A 27,500-nucleotide genomic window follows, 5' to 3' on the forward strand; every position below is an offset into this window, starting at 1 on the left:
TTTACAACCGTGTGTTGAAACAAAGAGCGTTGAGTCAACAGGAAACGATAGTCCAGAAAGTCAGATGCATTTCTGGGAATGCATCCCTCTTGTCAGCAATAAATATAAATAAATTAAATAAATATGATTATCTGACGCACTGGCCTGGTGTGCAAATGCCTGGCAGCGGCCAGACTGGCGTGGACTATTGTTTGCCAAGGCATAAGTCATTGATCTAAAATGTTACGAAGACAAATAAGAAAATCTTTGACTTAACCTTTCAAACTGTCTTAATAGGAAGAAGGTCCCCATATGTTGTTTTCTTTATGCCACCTAAAATAATAACTTTTATATATTAATTTAGCCCTTGAGAGTTGGCACCAGAAAACACACACACACACACACAACAAACCCAATGACATTTAGCGCATATGTTAGGGCACTACACGCCTTGGTTTATTTAAATAAAAGGCATGAAAAGAAGACAATTCCCAGCAAAAGATGACTCAAAGGAGTTGTCATTAAAAATAATGAAAAGAGAGAGAGGACGAGCGAGCTTGAGGGACCTGCGTCGCGGGGGCCTGCTCTGGGCTCAGCTACGCCGCCGCGTGCTGTTTGTGTTTTAACTAGGCCGTCAGTGGCCTAGTTAAAACAGCGCTACCGCCTTGGAGAGCCCTCGCGTCACCACAGGATAACCTATTGTGAGATGTCACCGTCATGTTTACACAGAACCCACTTGTCCCTGCTCTGAGGCTCCCATCTCTTTATTCCACCCCCCCCCTTCTCTCCTCCTTTCTCTCTCTCCCTCGCTCTTTCTTCCTCCTTCTCCCCTCCTTTCCTCCTCCCTCTCCCTCCCTCCCCCCACCTCCCCTCCCTCCTTCTCTCGGGTGGGATGCATCTCCCTCTGATCCGATGCTGAACAGTTACCGGGGGTAGGATGGAAGTGTGTGTTCAAAAGGCAGCTGTAGACACTTCTAGACCTAAAAAGGGTGCGCGATGACAGCGGCATCTGAAGTGCTGTATGATCAGGGGAGTGGGGGGGGGGGGGTGGGGGGCAACACAACCCAGGAAAATCATCTGCCGTTTAAGGTGTAATTGATCACGAAAAACAAAGTTAAAAAGAAAACATGCAGTTCAAAGATGGATCAGTGTTCTGGGGACCGGGGTGTTGCAGGCACGCCTGCACACACTCGCAAACACAACACAACACACACACACACACAGAGGCTCTTTTGATTTGAAATACACCCTCCGGCGCCTCACACACTCCTATCAGCCGACCGAGCAGCGGTATCCTCGGCCTTCACAAACAACGGGGGCCCCGATCCTCATCGGGTCTCCCGGCATATTAGCAGCAAATGGATCGCAGGAGCGCCCGCCCCCCCCCCCCCCCCCCCCCCGTCTCGGGGCCGTAAAGCCGGGATGAGGGACCCTCGCCGCTGAGCACTGGATGTCTTTAAGTGCAGTCTGCACATGTGGATTATTTACAGGCTTTGGGCTCCCCCGCTGCTAAAGCCAGCGCCGGGGGCGTCTGACAAATCCCTGCTCAGAGCGGCGGTACACAGCCGATCCGGCTCCACGCTCCGTCCCTCGCTGTTCCCCTCCGCCCGTCACGGGAATGGACCCGCTCGGAGCGCGGGCGCACACACACACACACCGCCGCACCGTCGCTTTGGTGTGTTCAGCGATAGCCGTAGGTTTGTGACCTCAGATGGGTAGTCTGGATTTGAACCTCATCCGAAATCTTCTCAAATTCACTCAAAGGCCGTGGTCAGATTTTACAACAGTACATTTATTAAAACATTTGCTAAAATTAGTTCATGCAGTAAAAAGCATTAACTAACTTCATTAATAGATGATTAAGGGTCTAGTCATCATTTGCTAATTGTGTTTGTGATAACTTGGGTATGGTGTTGTTCACGTTAACTATGGTATGGATTTATACGTAATTGAATAGGGCTAGGGTTAACACTTATAACGCTTATAACTGCATAACGTTAATTCATGGTTAATGAATGCAGCCTCGTAGTCAGGCCGCCTTCGTTGCCAACCATCTGAAGTTAATCTGAGGACAACAACAAGTCGATAGTGTAGATAGGAAGGCGCAGCTACTGCTGTCCAGTGCCGTGTCTTTATATCTCCCTCCATGCCGCTGCTCGTACCTCAGGCCTAGAGGAACGCCCGGGATATGAATTGGTTTTCCAGCAGTCAGATCCTAATTGGTGGAAGATGTGTGCACAGGTGTACTGCCATCCCTGCGGCCACTGACGAGAGTGTGTGTGCATGTGTGTGTGTGTGTGTGTGTGTGTTTACCCAGCAGTGACCAGGGTTTACCAGAGGTTTATTAGAGGCAAGAGCAGGGCTCGGGGACAGCCGGCGACAACAACGGCTAATAGGCTAGCTGTTAATGCAGTCCCGCTCGGCACACACCTCGGGCCCCTCAGGCATCCCCACGACCAGCCTCAGAGGGCCCCAGAAGCAGCGGGAGAAGAGGAGCTCAAAATGCCACGGTGTTGCCCTTGACTTTCTGCGAGGGGTCGCACGCCTCCACACACCTGACCTTTATTGTCCGCCTGCCGCTGTTCAAACAGGGGGCGGGGGGGCTGTCCTGTGGGGGTCCCTGTGCTCCGCTGCCTGAATCGGAGAACCTGCTGTCTTACTATGGGTGAGCAGACTATGAGATGTTTGATAAGTCACCTTGGCTGGTGTGCGAAACGTTGGGTCACGGAGTCCCCGGTCACAGAAGCACAGCTCCAGGGGTTAGGGTTAGGGCTAGGGTTAGCGGTGGTGGCGAGACCTTTCCCCAGGGCACTCGTGGCGGTTGGAGGGTTAGGGTTCTGCACCGGGGCTGAGGGGGGGTGCTGTTGGTTTTTGGACATGGTGCAATGTAAATAATATAGACTATAAATAATATAGAATAAGTGCAATTTGCATGTAAATGAAAACGATTTAAATGCATACATATGTATGCACGTCGGGGGTGTTTGAGACCGGGGCAGAGGGGGTCTTTGCCATGTTAGTGGGGAGGCAAGGGGGAGATTGCACGTGTTAATATTAATTGTTCACACCCCCGACCTAGCCCTCCACCCAAAAAACACATACACACACACACACACACACCTCCCCCATCTGTGATACAGACACATATCTGCAATGCAAAGCAGGGACAAGGCAGGCTCCCCAGTAAGTATGTAATTAATGCCATTTCCAAAAAGCCACTTCATATGGAAAGCAGAACCCTGTGTTGAAACCGGGTGCATTACTAGCAAAGGCACCCGCAACAACACTCCTCAGCCCCTGTTTAGATTTTCAAACTAATCCACGCCGCATACATAAATAAATCAACGCTTTATATCCACTCCTAACCATTAGGGTTTGCCTTACTTTCACCACACTTTTCAATTGTTCTATTAATATTTATGACGAGACAACCATTTCCAATACACACATTTAGACAATAAGGCTCACATGCGTGTGTACGTGTGCTTGCTTTTGTTTGTCATCCCTTCACTGCAGGAAAGGTGTGTTTTAGGTGCATGCCGTAGAAGGGCACAGAGTGATAGAAAGGAAAAACAAAGGGGGCAGGGAACTTATTAAACATGGAGATGGACAGAGAGGTAGAGGCTTACGGCAGAGTACGACCACTACTAAGAGACAGAGGTGGCGAGAGGTACAGGGAAGGAATGACTCATGAGAAGGACAGGACAGGACAGGACAGGACAGGACAGGACAGGACAGGACAGGACAGGACAGGACAGGACAGGACAGGACAGGACAGGACAGGACACGACGGCAGACAGACAGACAGACAGACAGACAGACAGACAGACAGACAGACAGACAGACAGACAGACAGACAGACAGACAAAAAGAAAGTGGTAGATACTGTCAATGCAGTTAACGGAGACAGGTAAAGACAGTCATTCTGTGGCATGGTCCTAGGAAATAATTTGAATATCTCACCCCAATCCCGACCAATACCTCATTATTAGGGTTTTACTTTTCGCTAAATACATATTTTTATTTATATTGTGTTGTATTTCTGGAATGTGTCTTTCACAGAGGGCGAGAGACACAGTGACAAAAAGAAGGAGCTAGATAGAGAGACACCGAGAGAGTGAAAGGAACAGAGAGAGCGAGGGGAGAGTTGAAGACCGCGGGGCCGGGGGGCAGGAGGCAGGGAGCAGAGGGAGAGTGTAAACAGCATCCCCCCCCAACGAGGCGGTGTGAGCACTTGGCGCCTGGTACACAGAACCCCACCACCTCCTCCTCCTCCTCCTCAGATACTCCCTTACCTACCCTCTCCACCCCCCCACCCCCCCCAGCCACCCCGGCCTGGTCCCCGTGAGGTCGGCCCCTGTCACGGGCCCCTGACAGCCTGTTTGCTGTGTGCGGTGCGTTTGTTTGGATTCTCCAGCCTTGCTTAGCCAGCAGCTTAACAACAGATGGTCATAGAAGGCCCCTATTCAGAAGGCTGCGAATCAAAAAATACACACAGAGCAGGCCGCAGACAAAACACACACGCATATGCAAATGACATGGATTGTCAAAGTTGCACATGCAGCGACTAAAGTGGACAGCAAATATGGTAACACTTGCGCTACACTTTTTTTTTTTGTTGTCGGGCCACAATATGCAAAGTAGGGGGAAGGAAGGAAGGAACGCACACACACAAACATACACACATGCACACTTGGGTGCAAAACAGCTCTGTCCGTATATGGAAACACACCGTTTCTTTCTCTCTCGCACACAGACACACACACACAAACACACACACACACTTGCATTAACACCCAATCAGAAATACCCACACTCACACACACACACACACACACATACACCAACATACCCACACAAGCGCATCAGGTTATAGCAAACAACTCACATTTCACTAAGTGTGCGACTGTCTCCTGTTGTTGTGGGCACTTCCGTCGCCTGCCAGTCTGCCCTTATTAGGCCGATTCAGTGTTTATGGCAACGTTAGCGCGGTGTAAACTCATAAACACTGCGCCGCGGTACAAGAGGAGCTGTCAACTCAATATTGTTTCCCTCACGTGCGCACTCTTTCACCTCGATAACGCTTTTCAAGCTCGCCGGCTCAGTATGATAAAGAGGCAGTAAAAAATCATTCACATTAATACACCATTGTGCATCTGCTGCCGACGGTAATTAAAGAAGTAAATGACTCATAAGAATAGACGTATTAGCTGCAAAATGAAAGGCAACTGGGCTGTCTGGTGAAAATATGTACCATTAAGATACTGGGCTTGCTCTTTTTTTATATACCAAGGTAATCAACTCCACTAGGCTGATGCTGATTTAATCCACTCTAGTGGAAAGTATCACTCTCTCTCTCCATCCCTCTCTCACTGCCTGTCTCTCTACTTCCCTGTCTTTCTGCCTGTCTCTCCCTCTTGGTCCATCTCTCTCGCTCTACTGAGCATGATTGAGGTGAGGAGAAAAAATACCACTTTAAAGATGATACAAATAATGAACGAACCCCCCCCCCCAAAAAGAAAAAAAAAGCAGCCCCATGACCAGCGACAGGAGCCAGATTTCATCAACCCTCTCTCACTGGATCTTGCTTTACATTTTGCGAGCAGAGCAGCCTCCCGCTGACACTAACCGCCGTCGCTTCCTGCCCTCGTTTCAAACCGGGCTCTGGGTTTTCTAAACAGCCGCTAAAAACAAAAAAAGAGGTCTGAGGTACCGCCTGAGCGAGCGGGCTTCTTTAGACGAGACTTTTAGAAACGCAGCCCACTCCTTTTCGATTGCATCTCTGTCAGAAGAGTTGCATCACTCGGTAGCCAAGACTGGTGTTGTGCTTGGGAAAGAAAAAAAAAAAACGTGCCCTTCCGAATAAAAAAAAAAAAAAAAAAAGAGAAGAAATCCCAGCGTGAGAAGACGGCGGGAAGACTGAGAGCCGATTTATTCATGCGCGGAAATCATATTGTTTAGAATGGGAAGCTACGCCAAAGTCGCTCTCAGAGACTCAAGGACTCAACTTCACCGGCACGTCTGAGACACGTCTCGAGATCGGGGGCTCAGACCTCCGCTTTTATATCTCTCTTCAATTTGGTCGTGCTGAATGCAGATGAAGGACCGGATCTGCACTAAAACCACGCACCACATCAAGAGACCGTTGTGGAGATGGACACAAGAGATGTGCACAAGGCGATGCACATCTGTTTGTGCGCGTGTTTGTGGATGTAGACGTCCGATTAACTCTACAGTTAATGTCTAGGGTTTACCGCTTCCTTACACTTCCTCTTCAAACCTCACATGGCCAATCAGTTACCGCGGCAATGACGGTTGGCTCTAAACACACATAAACAGTGCTTTTATGGAACAAGATCCAGAAGTTTTGATAAACAGAAGAGACATTTGTCACACACCTAACTGCTGTTGACCGTAGATTCGATTTTGCAGAGGCTTTTATACACGCCTCAGACACACGGAGGAGCCAGTCGGCGTTGGGGCGTCTTGCTCAAGGATGACTGAAGGTAGACTGCGTATACTGGGGATCAAACTCAGTACCTTTTGCCTGGGTGTCAAACCATCTCACCACCACACTATCCTTCCCCCTTTATCCTGCTAATTCAATTAAGCTATTGTTCCCACAGTCCTCCCGCCACTCGGTAGACAAGACCTGTGAGAAATGCTTTTCGATATCTCCCACCGAAAGATCTGATTATGGCCGTAGCCTCTCTTGATCTGGCTGCGACGCGGGCCTTTGACCATATATCTTTCCTTCTTTTTTCTTTCCCCATCCCGCCGATGGCTGCTGCCTCAAAGTGCATTGACCCGATACCCAACACATCATGATACACCAACGGAAGAATTCCCAGAGTGTACGAAGTGAGAGTTTCCCCCGACAGAGAGGGTTTTTCTATAAATCACCGCGGCCCGTCCAATTGGCTATGGATTGAGTTGCAGCGGGGGGAGGGGGGGACGCCGGCTCCCTGGGAATAGCAGTGTCCCTGTTGAAGTCATTCCAGGATGGGGTAATACAATCGCACGCCGCCAGGAATAAAAGGAAGGACAGTGGAGAAAAGGGGAAAATCTGATTGCTTTGGCCCATAAAAAGGAGTAATCTTCCGCCGGGGTCTAGACGCATCACCTGTCAGACAGGGTCCACGATGGATCGCTGTGCCACACGACCGCTCTCGCACAGTTGGCATGTATAACCGATTTTATTTTTTCCCGCCCTTTTTTTTTTCTCTTTCTTTATTTGTTTACTGTGCAAATAACAAAGGAGGTGCAAAGAAGAAGCCATTACAGAGAAAGACACAGCATAAGATTCACACCATAACCCGCTGTGCCTCCCCCTCCCCCCTCCCCCATGTCCGCAGTGTTTACGAAGTAACGAGTGAAAAAGTCCATTGAGCGTAAGCACTTTTCGTATCTTCAGTAGGCTGGCCTTAATTAACCGTCCGTCCCCTCATCGGCCATGGCCACCTTCAGCTAACTCCCCCCCCCCCCCCCCCCCCCAAGTACATGAGGCCCCGTTACAGGACACTGGGGAAGATGAACGCAAACGTAACCTTATGATTGCTGTGTTGAAAGCTTAAATCGCTTTTACGCAAACTTACAGAAGGAATTTGAGACTCCGATCTCAAGAAACTGAATTTGGAGAGAGGTGGGAACTGAAAATGAAACGGATGTTATAAAAGTACATAAATAACGGCAAAACAGCCTTGATAAAACTTGAACGCAAATTATTTTGAGTGCTGTAAAATGTTAAATCGCTGTTGAATAAACCCACATTCCCCAGATTCAATCAACATATTTGAAAACGGCATAAAGGGAAGAAAAAGATTGTGAATTACGCAATTTGTGTCGGCACGACTACAAAAGAGCGGAGTAGCCTAACAACAAGCACTGCAGGAACCAAGGGCATGTTGGCTATAGAGCCGGGAGTGGCTGGGTGGTGTGTGTGTGTGTGTGTGTGTGTGTGTGTGTGTGTGTGTGTGTGTGTGTGTGTGTGTGTGTGTGTGTGTGTGTGTGTGTGTGTGTGTGTGTGTGTGTGCTTGGGTGGGGGGGGGGAAATGACAGACTGCTGTTCAACTCCATTAGCTGCTATGTGAGAGGGGCTTGCATCTAGCAGCACCCGACCTGTGAAGAATCTTAGATCCCGCTCTATCTTGGAATGGAGGGATTGCGGCATTAATTCTGGGAAACTGTAATCTCTCAAGCAAATCAAATTACACTCATTAAGCGCAAGAAGAAAACTGCCTCCGTAATAAGTATGTGTAAAAAATAAAAAAAAAAGTATTTATTACCAATAATCACCTCTTTAATATGAGCCCTCTCGTTTTTGTTTTTTGCTGATTAAGTTTAAAATACGAGGAAGGGCACACACACGGGCACTCAAACACACGCTAGTCTCTGGACACACACACACTCACAATACACAGCTCATGGGGTTTACGAGGGCGGTTTATACAGTGATTAAAGGGGAGGAGGGAGAGAGAGAGGGTGAGGGAGAGAGATACAGTGCTTAAGGCCTCGGTGAGGACGTGTCTCACCTAGTCATGAAGACACACACCTCAGTCTTTAGGCCGGGGAAGGAACTACTCTCTGCAGGGTTCACCGGGAGGTGAATCACTGTTGAATTTACATGTAAAGTAGAACATGTCAACACCCAGACAGTGCACTCACACACACACACACACACACACACACACACACACACACACACACACACACACACACACACACACAGACACACACACACACACACACACACACACACACACACACACACACAAGCAAGACCACCTTGTATTTTTAATACATGGAAAGGATGGGGGTGCTGTTTGACTCGAAACAGGCAGAACCCAGTGTAGTTGTCATGTGTGGGTTTAACTGCTGGATAAAGGGGTTTTAAAGCATTGTGTTGTTGTGATGGATCCATGTGCCGTGTAAGAATAATTTAAATACTCCTTGACTAAAGTATTACATTAATGATATCATCTCAAGAATTCTTATTTGAGCTACTAAAGTAAGATGAAATATATATATATATATATATATATATATATATATATATATATATATATAAAAAGAAAACAAATAAAAGTTAACATCATCAAAAGAAAAAAATAGTGCCCCTCAAAATGGGTGAAATAAATATGATTTACACGCATAAAATCAATTTAGCATTGAGGGTCAGTGGGTCATTCATTTACTAGTTCAGCGTAATTACCTGTTTTTCTTAGCCTCATTTACTTCTTCATTCTTTCGGGACACTGATGTCCCCGCAAAGCAAAAGAACACACTTTGTGATTACTCAAATTAAAACCGTCATTCCAGAGGGAAAAATGTCTACCGAAGTGCAATGCAGGAAAGCGATTAAGTTCCAAAAAAAACACAACCGCCCGCAGCTAAACGAAGCGATTCTATTAGATTCAAACCTACATTATGTACTTCTTGAATCATCCGCTCTGTCAGCAAAACCTCATTCTGAAACAACTAAACTCTCGAGCTAGCTTGGTTGCTCACACTCAGAAGTCATTGTGGCCCAAAATATACCACAGACTTGAACATTGTTTAGCGGGCATTCGTTAAACATAGTCAAATGACTAAATTAAAATGTGAAGACAACAAAACAAATCAAATGTATTGAAAGTGTTGATCAGAAAATACAAAGAGTAGAACGACCTTGCAAATTAGAAATCTGGAGGCTTTAATTTTTCTTCCCCATAATCTTTCTTGGCAGGGAGGACAAGGCAATGCAGTTCACGTGCCCTGTGGCAACGCTTCCCTGCTGGCAATGCCTTGCCTGCCTATCAAAGCAGGAACCACATCCCCTCATACCTCAGCACCTACCCTGCCCAACGTGACTCAAGGCAGGCAGGGGAGAAGGGTAAAGAGAGCCTGGGGGTTGAAGTACTGGGCGTTGGAGGAATTAGGTGGTAGGCTACACATTATCTTTTGTTTGACAAAATAAAAGATAATAATTAACAGGCACTTATTAAATGCCGCAGACGATATAAATATATAAATATATAACGCAATAACCCCAAAAATCTTTTGTGATCCAAACCAACCGATCTAAACCAGCAATTAACCACACTCTCAACAACAGCAGACCTAGCAATGATTGTGATCCAAATCTATGATTCACGGTTTTCAATCCGCTGTAATCAAATTCTTAATGAATCAAGATCAACCCCATTAATCAAACCCATCCAAAACAATGATCCAGATGACATGTTGGCTGTTTCTCATGCGCAGGGTTGTCGTTGTGTTGCGTCAGAACTCTATCCGAGAGCTTCTTCCCTGCTCTTGTGGATCGACCAGTTTGCTTTCCCCCCTGAAAGCCTGTAGGTTATGCTATGCTATAACATATCAAAGAGAACGAGCACAGGGTGCAGAACATCCTGGGTGTCTTCCTGCTGTACAACCCCCCCCCCCCCCCGCCCACACCCACTCCAGGGCCTCTAACTGCCAATCAATCAGCAGGTAAGGATGATGACTAAATGAATGGGTGAAAGGATGATAGGAATCCATCTATTCATTATTGCCCCAGACAACATTTCTTTAGTCTTTGGGCGGCGGCGGCTGTGTCATGATTTGGCTCCGTTCCAATCCCATTGTTCTCTCTAATCTGCGGTGGGTGCGTACAGACGTCCTCGATGCATCGCTGGCAGCAAAGTATCCTCAATCCACCGTGAGCTTTGACAACATGTAATCCCTTAATAAACTGCTACTACAGGCATGACTGGCAAGTGGCGCTTCAGCCAATAAAGCTCCGCGACGACGTTGAGGTCGCTTGAACCGCAGTCGAACATTAGAGCGAGCAGATTGTTTTTCGTGAAAGACGGGTTAAGGATTACTAGAGGAGCACAGAGCCTACGAATCAGCTTCAAATAGACTGCACGGATTCAGCCGGAATAAAGCCATGAGCACGAACACTGTGACCGCCGCGACCGTTCTGTGCTGCTCTACGGTGGGCCGGGGTGGGGGGCTCCGCGTGGGTCTCTGTCCGGCCAGACAAAGAGGAAACCAACAAAATGTGGTTATCACACCACCCCTCCCCTACCCCCCCCCCCCCCCCCCCACCCGCCCCCACCGACCGACACCTCTCTGCCGAGCCGCCGGCCCCCTCTCAACCCCCGGGTCCCACGGGCCCCGTTTTCAATTTGCCACGGAACTTGGCCAGACTTCACTCGTCACCCGGGCTAAGGGACATCTTTTGACACTTTTACATTAGAAACACAGCCCTCCGCTGATTAAAAGCCTTTTGCCACTTCTTCTCCCTCCCTCCCTCCCTCCCTCCCCCTCTTCTCTTTCCATCCATCTCTCTTCTCTCTCCCCCTCCCTCCCCCTCCCTCTCTGTCTGTCTGTTCGGCGAGTGGTAATGTAAGACGGGTGTCCATTTCCTGTCTCCTCGTTTTCTCTCTTGAAAAATCAACCGCAAATAACTCCCGGCCTTCGGTGGCTATCTTGATCCTCACTCCACAGGAGATAAGGACACCATTTATTGTTTTCATTGAGCTTGAGTGCCGAGGCCGAGAGCAGCGGATGGCTCCGCCAGGGAGATAAATACACCACAAATGGTTAACTCAATCTGTCTTGCCGAGCAGGCAGACAGCCCTGTGTTTTGAGGCGAGGAGGGATGGCATGGTGAAACCAGAGCCAGAGGGAGAGGCAGCCATATCTGCAGGGGACCCTAATCAAACTAAGATAAAAGGCCTATAGTAACATGAGCCATGGCTTCCTTCACAAAAAAAATATTGATATATATAGAGAGAGAACAACCCATGGAAAAACAAGAGTTGTGCCTGTGTATCCACGACAACGGGTGTAAAAATCGATGGCCCACGGATTGTTAAACGCAACCGGCGGCCCGTTTACATTTAATAAATAAATATCCCCCGCCACTCTTTGACCTTTGCCCCCCCCCCCGACCGAGAGAGAGAGAGAGAGAGAGAGAGAGAGAGAGAGAGAGAGAGAGAGAGAGAGAGAGAGAGAGAGAGAGAGAGAGAGAGAGAGAGAGAGAGAGAGAGAGAGAGAGAGAGAGAGAGAGAGAGAGAGAGAGCACTGTTAGAGTAACTGATGTGGTTATCTTGTCCCGTGACAGGCTGATTCACTCCATCAGGCGCCCCTACAGACAGCAGGGCCTCAGACGACAGCGTCACTGGAGTGGCCACAAACACCAACCCTACTATGCACCCCGACACCCCCCCTACCCTCCCCCGCACAACTTAGATCAGGAGGTGAGAGTGTTTGGCCTAAGCCAAATTTGATCAGCCGATGCCAGTTGCATCCCCCCCCCCCCCCACACCCCTACACACACACCAACACCCCCCTTCATCCTCTAGCCTCCACTGCTATCTGAGATGAAGATGATATTACTATTCGAAAGTGAACAAAGTGCAGGAGACAGGAGGGAGAGATACCTAGAGAGGGCATGAAAGAGACATAGAGGGAGAGAAAAGGAGAGATGGAGAGACACAAAGAGAGAGAAACAGCAAATAAGATGTAGCGTAATTTATTTCTTAAAATACCCCCCCCCCCCCCCCGTATGTCCAGCAGAAAGGAATTAGTGCCGTGTGTGTGTGTGTGTGTGTGTGTGTGTGTGTGTGTGTGTGTGTGTGTGTGTGTGTGTGTGTGTGTGTGTGTGTGTGTGTGTGTGTGTGTGTGTGTGTGTGTGTGCGCCACACAATGCACCTACAGCTGAATCAAGGAGGCCCACATTCATATGCCGGGGACGGACGTGAATCAATTATAAAAAGGTATATAAGAAGAATGAATTCTCAACTTTATGTGCTGGACCAACACACCAATTAAAAAACACAGCCTAGGAAGACTTTCACTGACATTTACAACAAAAAAATCACTGACATATACATATAATTCTGATATTAAAAGATTAGAGAAATTTGCATTTAGCAATGAGAAAATATTATGAATATAGTGTTGAGTGTGCAGATAAGAGCAGGGTAATTAAGAATAAGCATGGCAGTGGAGGAAAACATTTGAAGACTCAACCTGAGCTAGTTGGCTTCTCCCCGCGTTGCCCTACAGATATTTTACATTATTCAATCCAAAATACCATCATTCTGATTCTCAGTTTTCTTGCTTTTCTGCATTTTAATGTTTAATAGGGGCCCTCGGCAATCTAGGGGTACAATTATTTCATATCCGCAGAGAGGGGGAGAGAGGGAGAAAGAGAAAGAGAGACAAAATGTATCATAATGTTGTATTTCTTTTAAAAGGTGTTATTTCTCCGATCTCGTAGGAAAGAAATGGCTTTGAGTAGTGTAGCAACCGTTCTCCCTATTCGCTAGTCTCGTGCCCGTTCTTCTAAAACAACCGTCAATCTGTTGCCACGGACACCGTGCCTTCACCAGGAAAAGACAATGGCATCAATACAGTAATTAACTGATTATTTACACGTTGCCACTTATCCGGATGATACGGCAACACGGCTAAGCCTGTTGCCAACCGCCGCGATTACAGGAATGTTTATCCTCAGCCCGACAAAAGGAGGGGGAGAGAAAAAATGGAGTGTGTGTGCGTGTAATTACCGAAAACATTACACCAAGTGGCAGAGAGGGGATTCTTCTACCAGAGGAAGTTGTGTCGATAAGTGCGGACATTAGGGAAATGAGTCTCTCTCTCTCTCTCTCTCTCTCTCTCTCTCTCTGCCTCTCCAGCACATATTAATACACACATTAACTCGGTCCCAGAAGTATGTACCGCCAAATAATAGGATGCATATCCACAGACAACACAGCAACGGCAATGCTGGAAATTGCATCCCTGGGACATCTTACGCATTTGAATGCCCATGCAAGTGCATTATGGATGTATGGCTTTCATCAGCTCTCGTTGTGAACTTTGCCGCTCGCCTCTACATCTACTATGCTAATAGCATGTCTAATGTATGCTAGCATGTGGGCAACGTGGTTTTATGAGTGGACAGATGCCAGGAGAAGTTACCTAATGAAATGTGATCACACAAAACAATGGTGAGTCGTATAAGCTGTTCTAGTGTAGACGTGACCGCATTAGTGACTACACCGGCATGCTAGTGTCAGACGCCTTTGGGGCCCTACTGGGGTGAAAAAGTATGTGCACGTCTTTCTGCCAAGTAAGATAGCAGTGCATCAATGGCATCAGTCAACGAGTCAGTCCGTCAGTCAACCAACGAGCGTCAGTCAGTCAGTCAACCAGTCTGTCAGTCTGTCAGTCAACTAGTCGGTCAGTCAACCAGTACGTCAGTCAGTCATATCAATCATGAAAATCCCAGCATGGCGTTTCCAGGTGAGGGTGTTTCCAGTGAGTGTTTCCAGTGAGTGTGTGTGTGTGTGTGTGTGTGTGTGTGTGTGTGTGTGTGTGTGTGTGAGAGATACAACGGGAATGGAAAGATAGAAAGGATGGTGAGTGTGGAGAGAAGGAACGTGAGAGAGAGTGTGTGTGTGTGTGTGTGTGTGTGTGTGTGTGTGTGTGTGTGTGTGTGTGTGTGTGTGTGTGTGTGTGTGTGTGTGTGTGAGTAAGAGATAAAGATGGGGACAGAGCGAGAGTGCGTTCGGCATAAAGGGCCGTCTTATTTTCTGTGCCATTTGCCGGCTAGTACTTGCACAGCTATCCCATTACATCATGTCAAAGATCCTAAACAAGCAAATAACAACAGAAATGGCAGCCGCACTGCAGTGAGGGAAAAGAGCGAGCGACCGCCACACTGCCTTGCTCCTCCGCTCTCACTCTTTTTTTTTTCCTGGCCTCCTGGTAGGCAAAGGAATACATAATTAAATGTAACTTTCCTCACTCAGTGTAAATATCCACGGTACACACAAGCACATGATATACAGTGTGCAAAGTACACACACACACTGTTGAGGAATGAAGCGTGTGGACAGATTGATGGCGCGGCGACACGTCTGGCCCTGGCGATGTATTTATGGTGGCCGTCGTTCACAGGATGTCGAGGTGCCATCACCTTTATTTATGAGGAGGCATCCCCCGTCCCCGCGCCATATCATTCTCTAAATGGTATACAGCGTGCGGCCGCCATTTTTCCTCACAAAATATAGAGGCCACGTCGTGCCTGAACACACCGGAGGGGTGGGGGCAGTGAGGGGGCCGGATGGTGTCATTATTAATCATCAATAGGCCCGGCGACGACGGGGCGCACACATGTCAAACAATCAAATATGTCCTCTCTGGGGACCGGTAGTAGTCAAGAGGTGTCAGTCTTGGCATATTTACTCCAGTGAAGGTCCCGACTCATCAACAGCAGCAGTTATTTATCATATTTCACTTGCCAAACTCGAAAAAATAAGAACGTCCATGGTATTTATTCACCATTTGCTGCGTTCTTGTTAGGTGATTTATTTTCTTGATGGGAAATGGGTGCTCTGCGGTGGACAGTTCTGCACTCACACACACACACACACACACAAACATGCACACACACACACAAACGAGGTCATTGGTCCCTCGCTTGTACATTTGACAGGCTTTTCCCCGCCACGTTCAGGGGGTGCCACCGAACCCAGAGCAACAGGAAGGTAAGGAAACAGTTTTTTTTTGGTTTCCAGAAATGATGGGTGGAGCGGACAGTAATTCACTTTTTCACGGCCCCAGAGAAAAATGAATACAGGGGTAGTGAGTGATGCATTGTGAACATCGCTGATTAGCAGCACTGAACAGCCATAAGCTAACCTGTTTACTGCTAACTGCTCTGGAGTCCTTAAGGAGCGCAGACAGGGTGCTCACAGTTGGTGCATAAAAGCACCCAAGGGAGCGATATCTGTCGGTTGCCGGCGCGATAGTAGCTAATGCGCCTACAGCGGTAATTGCAAAGCAATAGTGTGTTTGTTTCTGTTGCTAAGACTCCCTTCTGAGTCCCACAGTTCCACCGTAGTCCCCACCCACCACCCCCCCAACACCCCACCCTCTGGTGAGGAGATGATGTCATGAATGAGCGCTAACTGCTACACTCCTCGGAGGAGGGAAAGGAGGAGGGGGTAGAGAAGCCAGAAGAGGAGGAGGAAGAGGAGGAGCAAGAAGAGAAGGAGGAAGAGAAGGAGGAGCCAGAGGAGGAGGAGTAAGAAGGGAAGGAGGAGGTAGAGAAGGAGGATCCAGAAGAGGAGGAGTAAGAAGAGAAGGAGGAGCCAAAGGAAGAGGAGTAAGAAGAGAAGGAGGAGGTAGAGAAGGAGGATCCAGAAGAGGAGGAGTAAGAAGAGAAGGAGGAGGTAGAGAAGGAGGATCCAGAAGAGGAGGAGTAAGAAGAGAAGGAGGAGGTAGAGAAGGAGGAGCCAGAAGAGGAGGAGTAAGAAGAGAAGGAGGAGCCATAAGAGGAGGCACAAGAGATGGAGGGGGTGGAAGAGCAGCAGGAGAAAGGGGAAGGAAGGCTCAGGAGTAGAATGAGAAGGAGGAGGAGCAAAGAGAGGAGGGCGCCACGGCTCATGAATAAGATATAGCAGCCAGTCTCACTACAGGGCTTTCACATTAGGCCCGGCGTCAAAGCCAGCGGCCCCCGTGTGCCACACATCCACATGCCCGTAAGCGCGTGCACGTGATAAAACAAACCCTGATGCGTGGTGCACGTTCACGCACAAGCCAGCTCTGGCACCTCTTCCCGTTATAATGGGGGTTTTACAGCAACCAATGGGTGCCTAGATCTGAGGGGAACGCCGCGACGTGGATTAGGGCTTATGGAAACAAATAAGTGTTTTAAGAGGAGCCGGCCCCGGTTTCAATTTCAATAGCTCGTTTAACCCTTATCTGTCCAATTCCTTGGGGCCCATTCTATGTTAATTGGATCTACATTGCACTTGCATTGGGGGTGTTAACAAGCACAGCCTATGAATATTAATTACCCTGAAGTTTTGTGCGTAGGAAAGACTTGGCTGATACATATTAATTCTATGAAGTTTTTAAAGTAGAGCTCTCATTAAAAATGGATAAGCCCTGCACATGAATGTTTTCCCAGGAGAAATTGTGCATCCTTTAGCGCAATCCTTAATAAATTGGGTCAAATTGCCTGCTCTGAAAGAATGGTTTCTAGTCAAATGATGACTAGAAATTGTTCCGCTAAATGTAAACATCGTGAACTGTGATTTTGTGTTGTGTTGTGACAAATACAATGTTGTACACACGCTCTGAGCCCGCAATAATCTGACGTATCCTAGGGCTCCCTCAAATCATGTCTAGAACTGTAAAGATCAAACAAAAATGAATATCTCTGTATGGGAATTAACTTGAGTGTGGGGGAGAGAGGGAGAGAGAGAGAGCCAGAGAAAGAGAAAGAGAAAGAGAAAGAGAAAGAGAAAGAGTGTGTGTGTGTGTGTGTGTGTGTGTGTGTGTGTGCGCGCACATTTTGCTGCGTCTTGGTTTTCAATGTTCATCAAGGGAGGGAGGGGCTTAAAAATGCTTCTAGGTTAAATAGGAACCTGCAGATGATTTGCTGAGAATTACCGTGCTATTTTTGGCCTGTGATTTGTGATTGAGCTATGACTTGAAACAACAGAGACGAAATATCAAAACACACATATTGACACGTTATCTCGCAATCCTTTCTTTGATTGGCTAACTCCAGTCCTCTGATCCATCGGCCTAACGCGACCCTCCATGCTGGTTCTATCTGCTCCCCAGTTCCTTCTCCCACTTCTCCTCCCATCGACCGTGTCTGGAGGCTGGAAGTGAAAAGGGGAGTTCATGGGCTGCCAGCCACGGGACAAGCGAAGCAGAACCCAACGGCACACACAAGAGGTGGTCCCTTTCTTCTCCAGGCCAGTCGCTCAGGAGACACCTGCTTGGGAGTTTAGGGGGAAGCAGCAGGCAGGTAACAACGCAGAGGCGGAGGGGGTGTCGAGGGTCGTGGGCATGCTGGTGGCACACAATGAGAGTCACTTCACCACTCCTAATGATACCAGCATGCGGGGGGGGGGGGGGGGGGATATCCAACCTCAACACCACACAAAACATTCCTTGGTGCATGTGTACACATCGGCACATCCACGCACACTCAGACACACACAGGCCCAAGCATGGATGCACGCAGACAATGCCACCGTCGCCGCTGCTTCAGACGGATACTCAAGCGTACCAGCACCGGCAATCAGGGAGGGAGAGAGAGAGAGAGAGAGAGAGAGAGAGAGAGAGAGAGAGAGAGAGAGAGAGAGAGAGAGAGAGAGAGAGAGAGAGAGAGAGAGAGATCTACTCTCTCTCACTTCATCCTTCTACACAGAAAAGGCAGAGCCACCTTTGAACAGGGTGTAAACATCTTTCTGCCTTCTAAAAAATAGACTTTGACCTCATCTCGTACAACCTTTACTGCATGATCGGCCTCTTCTAGCCGAGACGTGTCATTCCCCGCCCACGCCTATGGTGAGGATCTACCTCTTCTACCACATGGTTCGAGGGGTGTGTGTGTGTGTGTGTGTGTAGATGAACAAGTTTGAAGAGCCACTCTAGAAGATGACATCATTGTCAAACCGCTCCTTGCATGCCCTTGTGGACCCCCACCCTTTCCACCATGCTGCCCACATGAAGCGGGCCAGGGAGAGGGCGTGTGTAAACAGGATGTCAACTCATGGAACATTCAACTCTATTTTAAACCGTGTGTGTGTGTGTGTGTGTGTGTGTGTGTGTGTGTGTGTGTGTGTGTGTGTGTGTGTGTGTGTGTGTGTGTGGTGCCTCTTCACTCCTGGGGGGCACGGGCGGTGAAACAAAAGCAGATAGACTCAACAAAATGGATGAGTTCACATGTTGGCACATGTCATTCCGAGATGGGACTGGAAGACAATTTTGGAGTTTTTTATCATTTTTTTCTTCTTGTTCTCTTTACCGCACACAAACCGGATGCTAACAAGCCTGCAGGCAAGAACGCAAAACTTTTTGCAATATCGTATACTTAGGCGAACCACGTATACGTACATTACAGCGAACACTTCCAACGCACCTCAAACTGAGAGAAGATTGGGCTTTGTTGGAAACAATCCCCATAACTTTCAGGTTACATATGCTGTTCTTTATTCCTCTGATAATAATTACCCACCCACCCGATTTTTAAACATACCAGCGCATTATTGTTCAATTTTCACCTCCATTCTTGTGATTATTAATCACATCACACATCAATTCCCAGAACCAGCAGAGAAAGCCATCCTGTAATAAAACTGTCACACGGTGCGCTATAAAGACAGATGTTACCAGTTGTGTGATAACATAATTAAACTGTTCTGTGAGAGGGATTCCATGAAATTATTCAAATTGGACGAGCACTATCATTTTAACAATAAAGCAATTTGGGCAATATGCGGTGTCATAACACCGATGTTATCCTTCACCATCACATTTTTTCAATAAGCCTCGCCGCCCAGCTGACAATATCAACAGTTTATACACGAGAAAGTAAAGGTTTTTGGAACCGGACGGTCTGGAGTCCCTGAAGGCCTGGATGACCTGAAGGCCTGGAGAACCTGAAGGCCTGCAGAACCTGACGTCCTGGAGAACCTGAAGGCCTGCAGAACCCGACGGCCTGCAGAACCTGACGTCCTGGAGAACCTGAAGGCCTGGAGAACCTGACAGTCTGGAGAACCTGAAGGCCTGGAGAAGCCGAATGCCTGCAGAACCTGACGGCCTGGAGAACCTGAAGGCCTGGAGAACCTGACGGCCTGGAGAGCCTGAAGGCCTGGAGTCCCTGAAGGCCTGCAGAACCTGAAGGCCTGGAGTCCCTTAAGGCCTGGGGAACCTGAAGGCCTGGAGATCCTACCCATACCCCCCCTGAATGAAGCTACTTTGAGTCCACATCTTCAGTATTCTCCTCTCTCAGGTTGCTTTGATATTTGCCTAATGAAGCTTTCTCAGAGTAAAGAAATGTAATAAATCAGAATCAGAATATAAAGCGTGCCTTTCTCGTGGTCTTGGTCGACTTTCTCGCATTCTTGGAAGATATCCCCTAAGAACGTGTCTTTGGTTGTGTGAGCCATTGATATGGTATATCTGTGACTCAAATACCCATACATGCATATGCCACAGGATATGCTTCATGCTGTTACATGGGCACAAATGTGTGCACGCACATACACATGCCACTGCAAGCCCTCTGGCAGGAAAGTGTTTAGACTGCGATGCACTCAAAGCGTTTTGACGCAAAGCAGACGGAGAGGAGAGCTGACATCATCTTTAGGAGCTGTGGAGACACACGACACTTCAGTTCTGGCTCTGCATGCTGCAAGCCCAGCAACCTACACATTCCATCCCCCCCCAGAACCCATCATCACACAGAGAGCTGGCGTGGCGTCAACTAGAATGAGTAACCCCCTCCATCGACTTGAACCATGAACCCACCACTCCCACCCCTAGCGTCCTGGCCAGGCGGGCTCCCACCTGACCAGACCGGAGAGGGCTCTACACTGCAATCCTCCCTGCCCTGATGCTGTAGACCTCTGAGACCTCTTGCTCACTGGGGGGTTGGAGGAAGACGTCCGACCACGAGTTCAAAACGAATGGATAACAGCCATCAGCATAGTTCTGCCGGCTTACCGATTTAGTGTGGACATGAATTTGAATAGACTCAAACTGAGTTAGTGTTTATTTTATAGTTTCATTCCAGCTATATCAATGGGTGAAAGATGAGGCTCATCAGACCATAACATGAAAAATTGAAGTTTTGTTGTGGCACCTTGCCGTTGGTCTTTCTTGCATCATCAACTCAAACTATGAGTCCCTCCTATTACAACGGCAGCGTCAGGATGGTTTGCCCGTTGTCCTAGGCTGGGTGTTCCCCTCCCAGCCAAAAAGATCTGGGTTAGATCCCCAATGTCTGCTCAATGTCTTCAGCAACCCCCTACCGGCTCATTGATGGGATACACCTGAATTCCTGGTCAATCGCTGTGGTTAAAAGCCTCGGCCAATGAAATAAATAGTTAGTATTCACCACTAGGGATAGGGATCATTAATATTTATTGATATCGATACCATTTTCGATACTCCTTAACAATCCGAACCTCTATTGATACCACTGTTGAAACAATTTTATTAATTGGTGGAAATACGCCGCGTTCTTCGTGATGAGGAAAATATTTAAGAAATAAATAATAAATATTGACATCAGTAGTTTTGATTATATATACTAAAATGAATAGAGCACTATACAACTGTATTATTAATACAGAAACATGAGCAATACAGTATAACTCATGTTTCTCACCAAAAACTAAATTTAACGTTACTCTCTTACATTTGAACGAATCATGATAACCTATCAGTCGTTTTACTGAGCCAACCTAACACATCATCACATCTGAAACTTTATTAACTTTTTAAGATAACTAGCTTGTATGCTGCCGATTACAACACAGATTTCACAATTGGATTACTATTTTTAACTGACGGGACTAGCGATAATGTCTGTTTGTGCGATTACCGCTCGTACTTTGAGTGGATGATTAAGACGGGCCGGTCTGTGGTGTGACAGGAGAAGGAGGAGACAGGAATCTTTTCAACTCAGAGACAGTCAAAGGTACTGCAATTGGTCTTTATATGATGCACAATGCTTATGTGCTTGGCCATTGAGGTTGTGTCCCCCCTTTACAATAAAAAAAAATCCGCGAGCAAAGTTAACTGCCAGGCTTCACTTGTAATACCTGTTTGCTTACAATTCCATTCAAAAACATTGGTGGACACGCCGCAGTGATTGGATTGATTTGATTTAAATGCCGTGACGCGACTCGAGGGACACAACATTACGTTACAGGACCTAAGGGACAAAAAAATAAATAAATGAACGACGGCACTCGATAGTGGTATCAATAAGCCCAAACGTTAATGATTTTCGGGTTTTGAAAAAAGTGGAACCGGGTCCTTGATAGAAGCGGGTTTGGATCTCCATCCCTAGTCACCACTGTGTGTGTGCATGTGTTGGTTCACAGTGCTTATCTCCTGGCGCCCCCCTGATACCCCGACTACAACCACTTGAGCTGGATGGAACCAGTCCAGAAACGACTCATCTGAGGAGCACCTCCATCTACCTTCAGGGGCTCCAGCGAGGGGCCTGGTAAGCTCTGCATTATGCAAACACTAGCTGTGTCAATGCAGCGCTAGCGCTATCTGCTGCCACCACTGTGTGTGTGTGATTATTCATGTGATAGTGTATGTGTGGCTCTCTCTCCTGCACGCAACCCCCAAGGTAGAGGGGCAAAACTGAATAGATAAAAAGGGAAACTATATGTATTTACTTTCTTGTATCCCCCTTCTCTATATATACGTTACTGTGCAAAATAATGGCTGCTTTTAAGATATCGTTGGGTTGCCTTCGTCTTAAAAGGCTGAAATCTCAGGAACGGCTTAAACTGCGAACTAAAGGGGGTCCTTTTTGAAAAACAGGATATTAATATTTAATATCCCACAGCTGCATGGGTTGCAACCACATTTTTGCACCGGAGCGATCAACAGCATGCTTAAACCTGAGCGGTAGTACAAACAGGCTATCGTTATTGCCCGTACATCATGAGAAATGGATGTGCACGGACTTGAATGTCCCGGAGACAACAGCTTCAAAAGGGAGCCGCGCACCGACGCAACTCCCTCAACGTCGATCCTGGGCCTCTTGTTTGTTTACACCATTTCAGCTGTTGCCATGGAGGCTCACTTTTTCACACCACTTCCTGTTGCACAAAAAAAGAAAAGAACGAAAACAAAATAAAACCAAACCCAAAGAAAAAACAAGCCTGCAAGTAATTGCAGAAACACAACCGTTTCATGTTTGTTTGGGTGTTGTTTGCTTTCCATCTGCACTTCCTCTTGAGGACCGACTTGAAAAACAAAGAAAAGAGGTAGAAAAAAAAAAAGGCTCTAATTATTTGGAAAAGCATATTCTCATACTGTGTTGGTATTTTTTAAACACGATTGACAGCCAGAAAGCTTATGGTCACAACAACAAAGGCCTGAACATATGCAACAGCCAGAAGGTCATGAAGCTAAAAACTATAACTCATTCCATAAAACCCATTTTTTATGAAAAACAAAATTGAATTTTAGTGTGTCCTGAGTTAACAACACAAAGAAATAAGTTTGGGTTACTCAAGAGGGTTCTTTGTTTTCCCCTGTAATGTGTTTTGCAGACTGAACCGTTGGAAGCGAACCCAGAGCCACCTCTCCGTCGTCGATCATTAAAAAGGAGTATTTGACTTACTAATAGAGATGCTTAAACCAAGCTTATGGTCCACTTCCCCTAAATCTGACGAGTCTACAAGATAAATTCCCCTGTCAGCGTCGAGATGATCAAACAGATTACAATTATTTCATCCCCCGTCTTTATTAATGAGCACTGTCTTTCATAGTTATGTTCCCTAATAAGAATAAATGATATGTCATGGCCAGGTTTGTTGTTCCCAGGGCCTCTGGGAGAGCACTAATGCATCTGCACCTTGAGTCTGGGGACAACTCTTGATTGATTTTCGTCTATTTTCTAAGCTTTTTTAAGCTTCAAATAATAAGAAAAAATGGAAAGCGGCATCTTTGTATTTTTTTTTTTTTTACTTTCTCTCTTTTTACTCGAGAACAAAGGACACAAAAGAAGCCTGTGGTGTCACTAGTAAGATTTGTGTTAGTGTCAGCGGCACAAATAAAACTTTGAAGAAGCCACTGTGAAATGCCACCGCACCAAAAGAAGAGAAAAAAACGTAAAGAGTTATCAAGTAATTGAGCGAAGATCTTAATGCCCTGGGGACAATTAACATGGTTCACGGTGCATGAGTGAAAATCCTGGGTTAGTCTAATGGGAGAATAAAAAGAGACTGCCAGCCTGCTAGCCAGAAACACACCCTTTGGTAAGTAGCCTATCAAAGCACAGTGCTGAGAGAGAGAGAGAGAGAGAGAGAGAGAGAGAGAGAGAGAGAGAGAGAGAGAGAGAGAGAGAGAGAGAGAGAGAGAGAGAGAGAGAGAGAAGAGAAGAGAAGAGAGACAGAAAAGACACACCTCTTCCTTCATCTCTAGCCACGCGTCATTTATCACACAGAACAATTAATACGCCTCACTCCGTTTCTACTGCAACCGCAGAAATTAAACCCCCTCGGATTTGTTAGGGAGGGCATAAAAATAAGACGCAGCGGCTATTTACCGTGTTGGAAAGTACCAGCGACACACCAAACCGTGTTTACCAGGATTTAAGAAGAAAGGAAAAGCCACAATGTGTTTGTTTCACCCACTTCTGTTTGAAGCCACAGAGATCCTGGAGAACAACCGAACCACCAGGAAGCCCCAAGGTGCACAACTGCCTCCCACCTTCAGGGAAGGTGCTCCCTTGTTGGTTTGGCTTGTTTGTCGTCCCTTTGCCCCCTGGCTTCATTGGGTGCAGAAATATCTTTCGGTAAGGATGTCTACCTGTGGTCAATCCTTGAGCAAGAAAAGGTCTTCTAGATGACTAAAATCAAACGCAAATAGTCAACTGCACGGCCATGACACTGCCCCTGGCAGCCACTCCTCACCACCCCTCTCCCACTCCCACCCCTCTCTCTCCCGGTGTCTCTCGCCCGCATCACATTCATCAGCTCTCTAAACCCCTGGTGTCTCTGCGGAACGAATCAGAACGCGCCCCTGGCGAGGAACTGAAGGGAAAAGTCAACAGGAATTAGGTTTCAGCGTAACTGTTTACTCAACTGTGGCCTGCAGTTATTGAAATTGTATCCACGGTTATGTGTGTGACTACCGCCGTAATGAATTCAGCATGGCCCGCGATTCCCCCAACTGACAAGAGGGTGCGTTCTGGGAGCTGGAAGGGGGGGGGGCTGGGGGTTTGGAGGCACGAGGGAGACAAGAGGAGGGCCTGTTAGGTACACTGAAGTGAGGGCCCAAAGGTGCTAGTAATGACACGGACAATCGGGATGGATGAAGAACACACTTATTCTATGATCTTGTATCCATTCTGTCAAGCTCTGTTCTGCCCGCGTACACGGAAAATGTGCACGTGTTTGTTGAGACCCCGGCAGGCCACCATACATGGCATGAAGTAAAACCAATGCAAGCTCAAATTGAAAGCCATTCTCTCTCCCCGCTGTCCCCCTCTCATCTTGTTCACTAGTGGTCTCTCTCCCCCTCTCATCTTGTTCACTAGTTGTCTCTCTCCCCCTCTCATTTTGTTCACTAGTGGTCTCTCTCTCCCTCTCATCTTGTTCACTAGTGGTCTCTCTCCCCCTCTCATCTTGTTCACTAGTGGTCTCTCTCCCCCTCTCATCTTGTTCACTAGTGGTCTCTCTCCCCCTCTCATCTTGTTCACTAGTGGTCTCTCTCCCCCTCTCATCTTGTTCACTAGCGGTCTTTCCCCCTCTCATCTTGTTCACTAGTTGTCTCTCTCCCCCTCTCATCTTGTTCACTAGCGGTCTCCACTTTGCTACCGAACAAGAAAGCAGACAGAGAAAAGAACAAACACAGGGAACCAACTAAACAGGCTGCAACCCGGGCAACTGTTATACCGCCATATATTGTATCTATGGAGTGTATATATATATACAGTGAGTACAGAGAAAACAAAACAAGCGTGACCATAGTGTGCTTCCCGTTCCAGTGCCTCTCCCATGCAGAGTGGTGACAGATGCTGGCTGACAGTGGCGCGCCGGTCGGGCAGCGTGCGCGGCAGCGCAGAAGGGCCTGGGTTTCGTCACCAAACGACTCCTGACAACAAGCCTCAGCCACTCAGGGCCGGGATCAGGATGGGGTGGGGGGGGGGGGTGGGGGGACGACACACGACTCATGCACACCATCGCCTCGTTGCGACGCTGTTGATCTTTTCAAAGCGCGTCCCCCTTCTAAAAGCAGCGTCATGTGTCACGCGTGGCGCTCACACCAACAGAAAGAGCCTGTCTGTTTGTCTCAACTCTGCCTCCCCCCCTGCTGCCCCCCCTCCCGATGGGGAATGTTTTGTTTCCCCGTCATGTCGATGTCGGCCACGCGTCTCGCTGCCTCCGCTGTGCGGCCGTGGCATTAGCCGCGAGGCGTGAGGCCTCGCGGCTAATGCCACGGCCGGTGACGTCCCGCTAAGGTGACAGAGTCAACACCAGCCCCCCCACACACACACACACACACACACACACACACACACACACACACACACACACACACACACACACACACAGAAGAAACAACTGTCTCGGTAATCCTGTGGCACCCACACACTTAAAACGTGTCCGACGCCGCTCGGGTGAATAGTGTGTGGCGAAGGGGGCTGCAGAAGCCTCACGCCACGATAACCACGAGCGGGGAAACCAAACACACAATCACAAGGAGAGCACTCCAATGAAATATTCAGAAATACCCCGCAATATACATAAATAATAATAATAATGTGTTTATGTACTGGATGTACTACTTGGAGGGGGGGGATTAAATATTAAGTGGCACTTTGCAAAGAGTGTGTTGGGGGGGAGGGGGTGGCATTAATGAGGAGTGGAGGTGATGGGGGCGACGTGTGTGTGTGTGTGTGTGTGTGTGTGTGTGTGTGTGTGTGTGTGTGTGTGTGTGTGTGTGTGTGTGTGTGTGTGTGTGTGTGTTTACCTGGTGCTGCTGGAGGTGCAGGATGTCCGCCGCGCTCACCTCCCCCGTCGGCGTGGCGCTCTTGGGCGGGCCTTCCCTGGCTCCGCCCTCTGTTGCGGGGCCGCCACCGTTCTGATTGGCTGGGCCGTCGCTGGTCGTCTCCGACCCAGGGTCCTGCATCATGACTCCAGGTCCTGAGAGGGTTAGACCGGAGTGGGAAGGGAGGAGGGAGGATAGACCAAGACGGGGAGAGGGAGAGGGAGGGAGGGAGGGAGAGGGAGAGAGAGAGTAGTGTAAGAGTAGAGAAAGTGAGGGTGGACAGGAGAAGTATAGAAATGAAGACAGAAGAGTAGGGAGAATAAGGAGAAAAGAGAGAGTGAAGGAAGAAGGGGGAGAGAGAGAGAGAGAGAGAGAGAGAGAGAGAGAGAGAGAGAGAGAGAGAGAGAGAGAGAGAGAGAGAGAGAGAGAGAGAGAGAGAGAGAACAATAAGAAAGTGACAGAGAAAATAAAGAGGAGAATAAGGAAAGGAGGAAGAGAGAGAAAGAGAGGGAAGAAGGGAGGGAAAGAGAGAGAGAGAGGGCAAAGCAGCTGTTAAAACACACAGAGATGAGGTTGTGTTTCAAGTCAGGGCCAAACTGTAATCACATGTCACACATCCTTCCCACACAACTTCACTTTTATTACAGGGTTCCCCTCGCTGGGGCTTGGCTCTCGCTCGCTTCTTGTTTGTTTGCTTGTAACATATGTGGCGAGGCAAACACACCAGCTTTCCCTCTCTTTTTCTCCCTCTCCCTCTCTCTCCCTCTCCCTGCCCTCCCTGGAGAAATGAGCTCAATCTTTTTTTGTTTTGTCCTTTTCGGGGCACAGATCCGTCACGATAATCCATCCAAGAGCAGCCACAAGTGAGTCTGTTTTGAGTCGAAGTGTAGGCCGTGTGTGTACGTTTGTGTGGTTGTTTGTGTGTGTGTGTGTGTGTGTGTGTGTGTGTGTGTGTGTGTGTGTGTGTGTGTGTGTGTGTGTGTGTG

The 27,500-nt window shown here is 47.8% G+C and overlaps 1 protein-coding gene and 1 long non-coding RNA gene across 5 annotated transcripts in view; both read right to left on the reverse strand.

The window, feature by feature from the left end:
- The window catches only part of LOC132471079 (basic-leucine zipper transcription factor A-like), a 102,175-nt gene that overhangs the window by 3,811 nt on the left and 70,864 nt on the right, over nt 1-27,500 (reverse strand). For 3 of the 4 annotated variants that reach the window (XM_060070096.1, XM_060070097.1, XM_060070095.1), the window contains one exon: nt 26,497-26,669. In XM_060070096.1, the coding sequence (XP_059926079.1) occupies nt 26,497-26,669 (173 nt within the window). Of the gene's footprint in view, nt 1-20,844; nt 22,614-26,496; nt 26,670-27,500 lie in introns of those variants that run through there. The other variant, XM_060070098.1, reaches the window with a different exon arrangement.
- Nucleotides 14,644-15,946, reverse strand: LOC132471081 (uncharacterized). Its single transcript, XR_009528759.1, has 2 exons — nt 15,401-15,946; nt 14,644-15,368 (listed from the first exon to the last, which is right to left on the reverse strand). It is a non-coding gene; the product is annotated as an uncharacterized LOC132471081 (long non-coding RNA).

The sequence above is a fragment of the Gadus macrocephalus genome, chromosome 13 (assembly GCF_031168955.1).
Source record: "Gadus macrocephalus chromosome 13, ASM3116895v1".
Lineage (NCBI taxonomy): Eukaryota > Metazoa > Chordata > Actinopteri > Gadiformes > Gadidae > Gadus > Gadus macrocephalus.